Here is a 13,404-nt window from a genome sequence, read left to right on the forward strand (position 1 = left end):
TGATACATAATCTTAAAAATATAATTTGAAATGAACATGTATTTTTTTCCCTTTTTTTAATGATAGCCAAAGCTATGATATTGGGAAGATGGATAAGAATACTATTGGGCCAGAAATGCTGGTAAGGATCACGTTAAATATTGCAGAAGTAGGTTGAAGAAATACATTTTATGTTATTGTTACTAAATTATAATAGTCTATCACCCCTTTTTGAGTAGATTATCCTTTGGGCACATCATTAATATCTTAGTACATTAGTTTCTATAAAATTACATACTAATAGAATCTTACCTGTATGGTAGATTCTTATACCCATGAGTTAATATATGTAAACACTTGGAACAGTGTTTAGGTATGTAAATTTTAGATTTTATTATTGCATGTTAAAAATATAGATTTTCCCCTAACTACCCATATAGAATGTGCTTGGTATTTTAATATTTAATCAAGTAAAATATGATTAGGTAAGTAAATCTGATGTAAAAGTAATTTAAAATATATACCATAGCAAAATGGAATTTTGTTTGAATATTCATCTTTCCTTCTTATCATTACGGTATATCAATCAAAATATAACTGAATACCTATGTGTATCTAGCAATGCGATAGTTGGGGACTAAAAGAGAAGTGTGAAACATGACTTCTACCCTTAAAAAGCTTCTGTTTGAAGGGTACAACTAATAGAAATGAATATAATGGAATATTATTCAGCCTCAAAAAGGAAGGAAATTCTGACATATGCTACAACATAGATGAACCTTGAGGACAGAATTATTTTTGTTAATGTTTATTTATTTTGAGAGAGAGAGAGAAAAAGTATGAGCAGGGGAGGAGCAAAGAGAAAGGAAGAGAGAGAATCCCAACCAGGCTGCAAGGTCAGCATAGAGCCTGACACGGGGCTCGATCCCAAGACCCTGGGATTGTAACCTGAGCTGAAATCAAGAGTCGGATGCTAAAAAAAAGTTACAGAGAGGGAGGGAGGCGAACCATAAGAGACTCTTAAATACAGAGAACAAACTGAGGGTTGATGGGGGGTGGGGGAGAGGGGAAAGTGGGTGATGGGCATTGAGGAGGGCGCTTGTTGGGATGAGCACTGGGTGTTGTGTGGGAACCAATTTGACAATAAATTATATTTAAATAAAAGAGTCGGATGCTTAACTGACTGAGCCAGACCAGGTGCCCCTTGAGGACAATATTCTAAGTGAAATAAACCAATCACAAAAAGAAAAATATTGTATGATTCCATTTAAGTATCTTGATGTAGTCAAATTCATAGAGACATAAAGTAAAATGGTGGTTGAAGGAGTTTGGAGGGAGGAGAACATGGGAACCTATTGTTTAATGGATACGGAGTTTCAATTTTGCAATATTAAGAGTTTTGGAGGTATGTGATGGTAATAGTTGAACAACAGTGTGAATATATTTGATACTACTGAACCATACACTTAAAAAATGGTTAAGATAGTCAATTTTATGTGTATTTTAGCACAATTAAAATAATAAAAGAATTGTTATAGTGTAACATGGAATATTATATAGGAATGAGAATAAATGAGCTACAATAATTGCAATGATATATTCTCACATACAATGTTGAATAAACAGAGCAATTTATAAAGTAGTACATACTGTATGATTCCATAAATGTAAATGCCAAAAGCAAGTAGAGCTAAAGTGTACATGGTACTGGAAAACAAGTAATTGGTTACTCTTGTTTGGAAATCATGTCAAAGAGAGTCTTGAGGTGAACCTGTTGCTGTTAATGTTATGTTTCTTGATTTCTATGTTGTTATCATACACGTGCTAACTTAGTGAAAATTCAGAGCTCTACTGTTGAGATTTTTGAACTTTTTTGTATGTATTGTATACTTCAGTTAAAGTTTCAAAAATAGATTTTAAAAACTAGCATAAATGAAACAATTGGGAAAAATAAGTGATAAACTGTGTGGTACAGTAAAGGGAAATATCAGGGTTGCCAGAGCAGTTGAAGAAGCTTTCTGGTAAGAAGGCCATGAAAAGTAGATGGGGTCCATACAGTGAAAATGGAGAAAGAAGAGAATACCAGGCAAGGGACCAAGATGAGATGATGTCTGGAGGAGGGATTAGGGATGGAAGACTACAGTAGTTAAGCATGATTGAAATGTCATATTCATATGGTGAAGTATGGAGAGGTAAGATCATGAAATAGATTATGAAGTAGTTTTTCTTTCATGCTAGCAGCACTTTATTGAAGTATAGTTTATATATACTAAATTGTACAAATCTTTTTTTTAATTGTACAAATCTTAAGTGTACAGCCTGATGAATTTTAACATGTCTAGATAGTCTTGTAACTACCATACAGATCAAGATACAGAAATTTCCATGACTCTCAAAAGTTCCCTTGGCCCTTTCTGGTTAATAGCCATTTATAGCCCCAAGATAAAACCACTATTCTGGCTTCTGTGGCTGTCGATTATTTTTGTTTTTTCTTGAACTTTGTATAAATGGAATCATATAGTATCTACTGTTTTATGTATGGCTTCTTTTCCTTACATAATGGTTTTGAGATTCATTCATTTTGTTACATCTTTCTGATTATTTGACTCTTTTAGTATTATGAAATAGTTACAGGTTTTCTTAGAGATGCCATATTTACTCCACAAAAGCTCTGGGGAGTTTATAAGTTGAGAGTTGTTCCATAATAATAATAATAATAATAATAATATTAAGTACATTGTATACATCTTATTGATCCATCTTTTTGAATTTAAAAACTCAGAAATAGGACACACTAAGTACCATTTCTCTAGATTTACAGAGCTCTAATATGTTAAGATTATCTTTGCCTGGTCCCAACATCCTCATTATATTTAGAGGCAGATTCTTTAGTGAAATAGAGCTCCTTCTTTCAAAATCTAAGTCTGTAGTTAAATATATCAATGCTGGCTAGAGTTATTCCCCTTATCAATATAAACCTAGTTGGAGAAACTGACTTATTCAGGAATACATTATTAATTTTAAAACTTAGCTGAGTTAGGAGAGATCTTCTTTACAGGAAAGTATATGAGTCACTATTAAAATGAAGGTATGTGTGCATGTGTGCTCTTGGTCCAATTGGTTAATCTCAAGTAGGCTGTAAAGTATTTGAGAGAAGGATTGTGTCTTTCTATTTATCTCTTGATGAAGGCCTAATGCAGTGCTACCTATACAATAGGTGGGAAGATGATTAAATTGAATATTGCTGTGCTTTAGTTTCCTTTATTTTTAAAGTGAGAATAATAAAGTACTTCAGTGCTAAAACACTGTTAGGAAAATCATTATATTAACACAATTGTATTAAATTGAAATAAGCTGTTATAAAATTCTTACAGTATTTGATGTGGGCAGCATAATGATGAGACGTAACCCAAGACTATGTGGTTACCTAAGGAAATGCTATTTCATAACAATGACTTAAGTTTGAGAAGATGCCTGTCACTTTGTAAGTGCTAGGCAGCTGTTGTATTGCAATTTAACCCTCGACCGAGTGCTTTTTCTATTTTTAATTCTAGGCTAAAGTTCTTCGGTTACTAGCCACTGCTTATTTGGATTGGAATGACAGAGAATATTGTGATAAGGCTCTCCATGCTGTAAACCTAGCAAACAAGGTATGAAAGGTTTTTAGTTTTGCATATTAACTTAATGAATTTTTAAAGCTTTGATTCACATTTTGAAATCTAGTTTAGCCATTTGCTTCAGTATTCCTGCTTTTTTAATTTATTTGCTCTTTATTTTTAAAAAAATTTTTTAACATTTTAATTTATTTTTGAGAGACAGAGACAGAACACGAACAGGGTAGGGGATATAGAGAGAGGGAGACACAGAATCCAAAGCAGCCTGACACAGGGCTCGAACCCATGAACCCGGAGATCATGCCCTGAGCCAAAATGGGACGCTTAACTGACTGAGCCACCAGGCACCCTGCTCTTTATTTTTTTATGATATACAGATTGCATTATAATGGAAAATTAGAAGTAAAAAAGAAAATGGTGGTATTTTTTAATGTCTATTTTTGAGAGAAAGAAAGAGAGTATATGTGAGCCAGGGAGGGGCAGAGAAAGAGGGAGACACAGAATCCAAAGTGGGCTCTAGGCTCCAAGCTGTCAGCACAGAGCTCAACGTGGGGCTTGGACCCACAAACTGTGAGAGATCATGACCTGAGCCAAAGTCGTATGTTTAATGAACTGAGCCACCCAGGTGCCCCCAGGTGCCCCTTGGTGGTATCTTTTATATTTAGTAAAAAATAACATATAATTAAATTGCCTTGACTTAGTGACAATTCACAGATGATACCAGGTAAAACAAAAATGCTTCTCTCATATTAAGAGCCCTACATTTTTTTTTTTTCCTGGTGATTGCCAGAAGGGAGGTGGGTTGGGGAATGCGTGAAATCGAGTGAGAAACACCAGTGAGAAAAGTTACAGAAAAGAAAAGAATATTGTAGGGAGAAAGCTGATGGATTTAACAGGTAGTTATGATTTCTGAAAGTTTAATTTCAGGAAACAAGGATAGACACTATAGTGCAAATGTTATACAAGTGAATCTATGATTATACAATGAATGCAAAGTGTTGTCCATTCTCTGGAATTGTTTGTTAATAAAATCAAAGAGAAAACCAGAATGTCAACTTGTGTGAGTGTAGTAGACTGAAGAAAAACAGATCCTGCCAAGATTTGGAAGACATGTACATCTCTGAAGGTAAAAGGGAATTTAATCCAAGACCTATTTCAACGTATCTTTTAGGAAATGAAGTAATGCAATAAATTAAAATTCGCAACCTCAGCTTATTATTTGTATTTATGTCATCTATATTTGCAAACCCTTTTAATACCAGTGCATACTTTCCCTAACTTTCCATTCTTAAGGCATCTCACACATGAATTGCTATAATTATTTGCTGTGTTTAGAACTGAGTACAATGTTCATGTAGAAGCTGATTGGCTTTGTAGAGAGAAAGTTTCTCTTCTGTGGGCCTAGACTGCACTTTTAATTTTAGCCAGCTGTGTAAAGATGTGTTCTGTCAGGCAAAAGTGGAACTAGGCAAGAAACCCACAGATGGCGTAGAACCAGCTAACAAGGATTTGGAAAAACTGTTGAGAGTACGTTGTTATTAATAGTAAATCTGACAAGCATGTCCTGCAGGGAAGACAGTATATTTTCATTTCATTCAACCATGTTTCCAAAGGACCTTAATTGTTATTAAAATCTCAAAAGAAAGCAAATATAATTGACATTGAATTTTGCTTACAAGGATAAGAATACAGCCTTATATTTATACAGTTTATTGACCTACCATTAAATACTTGCCACTCAATCAAATGTGTTTTTTTTCCCTTGTATTATTTCATTTAGATTGAATAAAATATCAGAAAATATCCTCAGGGATAAACTGGATTTTGTGATCTGATCTCTTATAATTTTGATTTTCTTTGATCATGAGTTATTCTGCTATGATTGAACAAAACAGGCAATTATTTGAAAACTGTCTTTTACATTCTACAGTTTTAATGTCATTGTGATTTCTCTGTTTAAAATAGGAACATTTAAATCCAGCTGGGATTTTCCTAAAGATGAAAATCCTCTTGAAGAGTGAAACAGCCAATGAAGAACTCCATGAAGGTATCATCTGTGTGAAGAACACACAATTTTGGAATATCATAACCAATTTGTTGAATATCAGATCGTTTATAGTATGCTAATAATAGGTGCAATTTGACGGTAACTGAGAAGGAAATTGGTCACATAGGAAAGGGAGAAGATTGTTAGCCAGGAAGAAAAAGAGAAGGAAAAGGGAATAGTTACAAATATACTAGGTAGTGAAAAAAGCTGAATAAGAATTACCAATTTTTTTTAGCTTAGCAAAAATTGCAGCTGCCCAACCCTTCTGAAGTTGTTTACCACAATGAAAAAAGATTAACTTTGGATAGAAAAAGCCTTTGTAGTGCTGTGCTTTTTATAATCACTTGTATAAACATTGCTATTTATTTTTCAAAATTCTTAAGGGACTAAAATTTACACCTCACAGGGTAAACATCCTGATATACATCTGTGTGTCATTTGGCAAGTCACTGAATTTTTCTGTGCTTCAGTTTCTTCATCTTCAAAGAGATATAATAATAATGTCTACCTGATTAGTTAGTTTGAGAATCCAATGAGAAAATGTATATAAAGCATTTCGCACCATACCTGGTGCAGAGTGTGCAAAACATGTTACATATTATTGTAGCTATTATTGCTGTTACTACTACCAAAAGTCTCTCTATGCACACTGACCACTTAATAGTGTTTCAACTATGTTTAGTCATAAAATAATTGACTCTAAATATTTTTAATGTGTACATGCTTTAATTTTATATAAAAATATAGTTGCATTATAGAGCTGCATTATTTTTACTATATTAAAGTATATTCTAGTATAATAATAACTGATTATCCATTAAACAATAACAATTTGAAATTTTTTTAATGTTTATTTAAAAAAAATTTTTTTGGGGCGCCTGGGTGGCGCAGTCGGTTAAGCGTCCGACTTCGGCTCAGGTCACGATCTCACGGTCCGTGAGTTCAAGCCCCGCGTCGGGCTCTGTGCTGATGGCTCGGAGCCTGGAGCCTGTTTCCGATTCTGTGTCTCCCTCTCTCTCTGCCCCTCCCCTGTTCATGCTCTGTCTGTCTCTGTCCCAAAAATAAATAAATGTTGAAAAAAAAAATTAAAAAAAATTTTTTTTAACGTTGTTGAAAAAAAAATTAAAAAAAATTTTTTTTAACGTTGTTGAAAAAAAAATTAAAAAAAAATTTTTTTAACGTTTATTTTTGAGACAGAGACAGACAGAGCATGAACAGGGGAGGGGCAGAGAGAGAGGGAGACACAGAATCGGAAACAGGCTCCAGGCTCCGAGCCATCAGCACAGAGCCCGACGCGGGGCTTGAACTCACGGACCGTGAGATCGTGACCTGAGCCGAAGTCGGACGCTTAACCAACTGCGCCACCCAGGCGCCCCTTAATGTTTATTTTTTGAGAGAGACAGAGAGCAGGAGCAGGGGAGCAGGAGAGACGGAAGGGGACAGAGAATCTGAAGCTATCAGCAGAGAGCCAGATACGGGGCTCAAACTCATGAACTGTTAGATCATCCCAGGCGCCCCAACAATAACAATTTGTGATAAATAGGACAATAATCAAATTTAGTAGTAGCTCTAAATTTAGTGCTAATTTAGTTTCTGAAACTTTCTGTGCCCTCTAAAATTTTAGCTAATCAATAAGAGACCTCAGGCTGAAATATATAGAGGATTCTCTATCTCTAGGTAATGGTATCATCTCAGTATACACAGGCTGAAAAATGTTAGGAACCAGGAGGACAACTCCACTTGTTTTGTAGTCGGAGAGTAAACAAATCAACTAACCAATTAGAGGAATAGGTTTACTGAAACCAATACAATATAGGGAGACCAGAGAGATTTTTGGAGTCACCTACTTTATATTTTTATGAAATTTTTTAATGTTTATTTTCGAGAGAGAGAGAGGCAGAGCACGAGCAGGAGAAGACAGAAAGAGAGGGAGACAAAGAATCTGAAGTAGGCTGTAGGCTCTGAGCTGTCCGCACAGAGCCCAACGTGGAGCTCGAACTCACGAACATGAGATCATGACCTGAGCTGATGTCGGATGCTCAACTGACTGAACCACAATAATTTTTTTAATGTGTATTTATTTTTGAGAGGGAGAGAGAGAGAGAGAGAGAGGCAGAGAGAGAGGGAGACACAGAATCTGAAGCAGGGTCCAGGCTCTGAGCTGTCAGCACTGAGCCCGATGTGGGGCTCAAACTTGAGAACTGCAAGATCATGACCTGAGCCAAAGTCAGACACTTAACCGACTAAACCATCCAGGCACCCCTGGAGTCAACTACTTTAAAGTTGATTAATTTTAGATTAGAATTCTCCATTACAAATTTTACCAAAACACAGATAAAAAGCAGAGCTTAAAATGAAATTATTCTTTATTCCCAGATTGTTTTTATTTAATCTAGTTTCTTGGTATTCAGAGTAATGAAGTTGCTATGTCAGATTACAAATTAAGAGACTTCTCTGAATCCAAGTTTTCTATAGCTTAAAATATTAAATTATCTTTTACTTTGTTGTGTTGAGAGAATATATGAAACTTGCATTTTTTATAGTCTGTTCATTTCTTTGCTAGTGAAAGTACTTTACACTCAGAATGGTCAATCTTGGGGCACCTGGATGGCTCATTGGGAAAGTGTCACAGCTCATGTCATGATCTCATGGTTTGTGAGATTGAGCCCTGCATGGGACTCTACGCTGACAATGCGGAGCCTGCTTGGGATTCTATCTCTACCCCTCTCTCTGCTCCTCCCCTGCTCACTCTTTACCGGTCTCTCAAAATGAATATATAGACTTAAAAAAATAAAATGGTCACTCTAACTGCTGGCATTAGCATTTCACCAGTATTTTTTGTAAGTAAAAAAAGTGGAAATCAAAAAATATACAATTTTTTTTTATTATGAAAGAGTAGCAACACGCATTAAAGAGAACTTTTGGAAAAGTCCGTATGCATTCCCTGAGACTATGGAAAAGATATTCATAGTCTTCATCATTCACTGTACAATTCCTGTACAATAAGGATTTTTGTGTTTTGTCCACTACTGGGTTCGTAGCACTGATCATAGTTCCTGGCACAGGGAATACACTTGTTAGTTATTTGGTATATAAATAATCTGAACACAATCACTTCTGGCAGTTTGATCATTTAATTTCAGCATTTTTCTATTTTGGTTAAATTTGTTTGTTTTATAGAATTTTGACCATATAATACATGCAGGCTTTATTTTCTGATTTTTTTACTTACTAGTCTTATAAACATTTTTCATATTAATGCATATTCAGTTTTTCTATGTTATTTCATATTCAACACTTTTAATAGTTTCATAATAGTTTATCATCTGCCTATAGTGGACATTTGAGAATATATTTCCTTTTTATTGTTATTATATCTACACTGATTTTAATATCTTTGCTTATAAACATCTTCCCATATTTCCGATGACTTTTCAGAAGTATACTTTCTGTATTAGAGAGGATACATAATAACAACAACAGGTGTCATTTACTGAGTCTTAACTAAGTTCTAGGTGTTTTACTATGTAATTTTCATTCATTATCTCATGTAACACTCTCAACAGACCTAAGTGACTGGTGATATATTCCCCATTTTACAGATGACAAAACTAAGGCTCAGAAAAAACTATAGCCTATATGGCCTATAACCATATAGGTGGCAAGTGGTTTCAAATATAAGTCTATCTGATTTCAAGTCTCAAGCTTTTAACCACTGTGTTCATAGCATATAGTATTACCAAACTGCTTTTCAAAAAGATTGTTATCAAGTTACTTTAACATCCTTAGAAAAGTACCTGTTTCACTACACTCTAGCATTGGATGTCTTTATAAAAAGATTTTTTAAAGTTTATTTATTTTGAGAGAGAAAGAGCTAGTGGGGTGGGGGGGTGGGGGGGAGGAGAGAGAGAGAGAGAGAGAGAGAGAGAGAGAATCCCAAACAGTCTTCACACTGTCAGCGTAGAGCCCAATGTGGGGCTCGAACCCATGAACTGTGAGATCATGATTTGAGCTGAAGTCTGGTGCTTAACCTACTGAACCACCCAGATGCCCCAAAAGATTTTGATAAATTATTAGGCAAGATGTGGTGTATGGCAAACGTTTAGAAAGTAGATTTTTAACAAAGGAAAGTTACTGAAAATAGCTAAGTTTCCTCAGAAATGAAACTGATATGATTATTTCATCTTCTCTCTTTTTTAGCTGTCATGGAAATACTACATCTTGACATGTCTCTAGACTTTTGTCTGAACGTTGCTAAACTGCTGATGGATCATGAAAGGTACAGAATTGATTTTCTTTTCTCTAAAGACTAACATTTTTTAAGGTTTCTATTAATATGTATTGAATATACCCATTTATATCCATCCATATTCACATAGCACCGTATCTGCCATTATGCTGATAAAATTAGAAGATGGAACTGCTTGATTAATGATTTAAACAATCAATAGTCAAGTTAATTTTAAAATTTACATTAAAATTTTGAAAAAGAAATAAAATGAAAAAGGAATAAGGTAGTTGGTGCTTTATAAAACAGGAGTTAGGCCTAGGTTAACCTACAGGGCAGTGTCATGTGGAACAGGAAGGCATGAACGAGTGCAGTTCTATGAGTAATACACCTCTCTGGCTCTGTCTTTATGTTACCATTAATGTCAAAAGGGACCTTAAAGTACATAAAGACTTCTTAATCGTTCCCAAACTTAAGTGTGCCTCAGAATTACTGAGGAATAAGCACTTGAAACAATGTTCAACATCATTAGCCATCAGGGCAATGCAAATCAAAACCACAATGAGAAACCACTTTGAACCAGTAGGATGGCTATTATCAAAAAGACAGATAATCACATATGTTGGCAAGGATATAGAGAAATTGTAACCCTCATACACTGACGGTGGGAATGTAAAATTGGGCAGTTGCTTTGGAAACTATTAGTTCCTCACTAAGTTAAATAGTTACCATTTGACCCAGCAATTCCACTCCTGAGTTAAATAGAAAAAGTATGTTCATAAAACACTTATATGTGAATGTTCATAACAATATTATCCCTAATACTCAAATGTGGAAACAACCAAAATGTCTAATAACTGATGAATAGGCAAACAAAATGTGGTATACCCATATCATGGAATATCATTTGCCAATAAATGGTGTAACATATGGAAGTGTTGAATTACTCTATTGTACATCTTGAGATTAATATAACACTGTACATTAACTAACTGAAATTAAAATAAAAACTTAAGAGGTGCCTGGGTGGTTCAGTCTTTTGGGCGTCTGGCTCTTGATTTCAGCTCAGGTGATGATCTTGCAGTTTGTGGGTTTGAGCCCTACATTGGGCTCTGCACAGCACGGAGCCTGCTTGGGATTCTCTCTCTCTCCCCCTCTCTCTGCCCCTCTCCCCTCAAAATAAATAAATAAACTCAAAAAAAGTAAATAAGAAAAACTTAAAAATATTAAGAAAAATAAAAAGAAACAGAATACTGATACATGTTATAACATGGATGAACCTTAAAAACATGATGCCAAGTGCAAGAAGCCAGTCACAAAGATCACATATTATTTCATTCCATTTATATGATATTTCCAGAATAGATGCAGTTATAGAGACAGGAAGTAGATAAGTGGTTGCCTAGGGCTGTGAGAGTTGGGGAAGATGGGGAGAGACTGCTATTGGGTATGGCACTTCTTTCTGATGTGATGGAAATGTTTTAGAATTGATTGGGTAATGTGTGCACAACTTTGTGTATATATTAAAAACCACTGAATTGTGTACTTTAAATGGATGCATTGTATGGTATGGGAATTATACCTCAATAAAACTTATCAAAAATGTTCACTAGGGTACTTTATAAAAATATAGAGATCAAGCTCTACCTTATTCCAGTAAGCCCTGACCTCTATTTTTTATTAGTTCTTCAGGTGGTTCTGAGAACCACTATTTTAGGTCAGTTAGTAAACTATCTATAAAGGGTGAGGTAGTAAATATTTTAGCCTTTGTAAGGCATAAAGTTTCTGTCACACCTACTTTACTCTGCTGTTGTAGTGTGATAAAAAAGCAGCCACAGAAAATCTGTAAATAAATGGAAGTGACTGTGATAGAGCTTTATTTATAAAAACCGGTCGCTGTTTAGATTTGGCCTGCAACTATATAGCTTGCCAACCATTGTTGCAGACCTATCTCCTACCTGACACACGACTTTTGGATGAGAAGTCATTCAGCCTTTTATAGAATATCTATGGAAGAGGAGATGATGATGATAACATCATGTTTTTACAAAGCTGGAACACAAAATTTTTTCTTATATACAATTGATACATATTTGCCAGTAATTAAAATTTTTTTTATGTTTTTATTTATTTTTGAGAGAGAGAGAGAGAGAGAGAGAGCGAGTGGGGGAGGGGCAGAGAGAGAGAGAGAGAGGGGGAGACACAGAATCTGAGCAAGCTCCAGGCTCTGAGCTGTCAGCACAGAGCCCAATGCGGGGCTTGAACTCACAAGCTGTGAGATCATGACCTGAGCCGAAATCAGACACCTAACCGACTGAGCCACCCAGGCACCCCTCCAGTAATTTTTTTAAGAGAGAGAGAGAGAGAGAGAGAGAGAGAGAGAGCCGGGGAGAGGGAAAGAGGGAGAAAGAGAGAATCTTAAGCAGGCTTCATGCTCAACATGGAGCCCAATGTGGGGCTTGATACTATGACCCTGGGATCATGACCTGAACCAAAATAGAGAGCAAGACATTCAACCAACTGAACCACCCAGGCAACCCTCCAGTATTTTTTTTAAAGTTTATTTATTTGAGAGAGACAGAGACAGCACAATTGGGGGAGGGGCAGAGAGAGAGGGAGAGACAGAGAATCCCAAGCAGGCACATGCCACCAGCACAGAGCTCAACGTGGGGCTCGAACCCATGAACTGCGAGATCATGACCTGAGCTGAAATCAAGAGTTGGATGCTTTATATATAAAGAATTTGCTTTCTTTTTAAGGCTGAGGAAGATTTTATTGTATGTGTATATGCCACATTTTGCTTATCCATTCATCAGCTGATGGAAGGTAAAACTTCCACATTTTAGCTATTGTGGATAATGCTGCGATGAATGGGGGTGTAAAAAAAAATCTCTTTGAGAATTTGCTTTCAGTTTTTTTGCGTGTATATTCAGAAGTGGAGTTGCTGGATAATATGGTAATTTTTAATTTTTTGAGGAATCGTCATACTGTTTTCACAGTGGGTGTACATATTACATTCTCAGCAACAGGGCACAAGGGTTCCAATTTCTCCAAATTTTGGCCAACTCTTGTTTTGTTTTGTTTTGTTTTTTTGTAGTAGTTATCCCAATAGGTGTGAAGTGGTATCTCGTATAGTTTTGATTTGCATTTCCCTAATGACTAGTGATGTTGACCATCTTTTCATGTGATTTTGGCCTATTTCATCTTTAGAGAAATGTCTATTCCAGTCCCCTGCCGTATTTAAAAAAAATTTTTTTTTAATGTTTATTTTTGAGAGAGAGACACAGTGTGAGCAGGAGAGGGGCAGAGAGAGAGGGAGACACAGAATCCGAAGCAGGCTCCAGGCCCTGAGCTGTCAGCACAGAGCCCGACATGGGGTTGAACCCATGAGCTGTGAGATCATGACCTGAGCTGAAGTCAGACACCCAACCGACTGAGCCGCCCAGGCGCCCCAACCTGCCCAATTTTTAATCAGGTTGTTTAGTTTTAGGAGTTCATGATGTATTCTGGATATTAAATCCTTTTGAATACATATG

At 35.8% G+C, this 13,404-nt stretch overlaps 1 protein-coding gene across 1 annotated transcript in view; it reads left to right on the top strand.

Moving 5' to 3' along the window:
• The window catches only part of TEX11 (testis expressed 11), a 237,625-nt gene that overhangs the window by 62,998 nt on the left and 161,223 nt on the right, over positions 1–13,404 (top strand). Inside the window, exons 9-12 of the mRNA XM_047092484.1 lie at positions 67–121; positions 3,534–3,629; positions 5,559–5,640; positions 9,841–9,919. Of these exons, the coding sequence (XP_046948440.1) occupies positions 67–121; positions 3,534–3,629; positions 5,559–5,640; positions 9,841–9,919 (312 nt within the window). The remainder of the gene's footprint in view (positions 1–66; positions 122–3,533; positions 3,630–5,558; positions 5,641–9,840; positions 9,920–13,404) is intronic.

The sequence above is a fragment of the Lynx rufus genome, unplaced genomic scaffold, assembly GCF_022079265.1.
Source record: "Lynx rufus isolate CCGP_SWC_20201006 ecotype Redwood Valley unplaced genomic scaffold, mLynRuf1.p SCAF_30, whole genome shotgun sequence".
Classification (NCBI taxonomy): domain Eukaryota; kingdom Metazoa; phylum Chordata; class Mammalia; order Carnivora; family Felidae; genus Lynx; species Lynx rufus.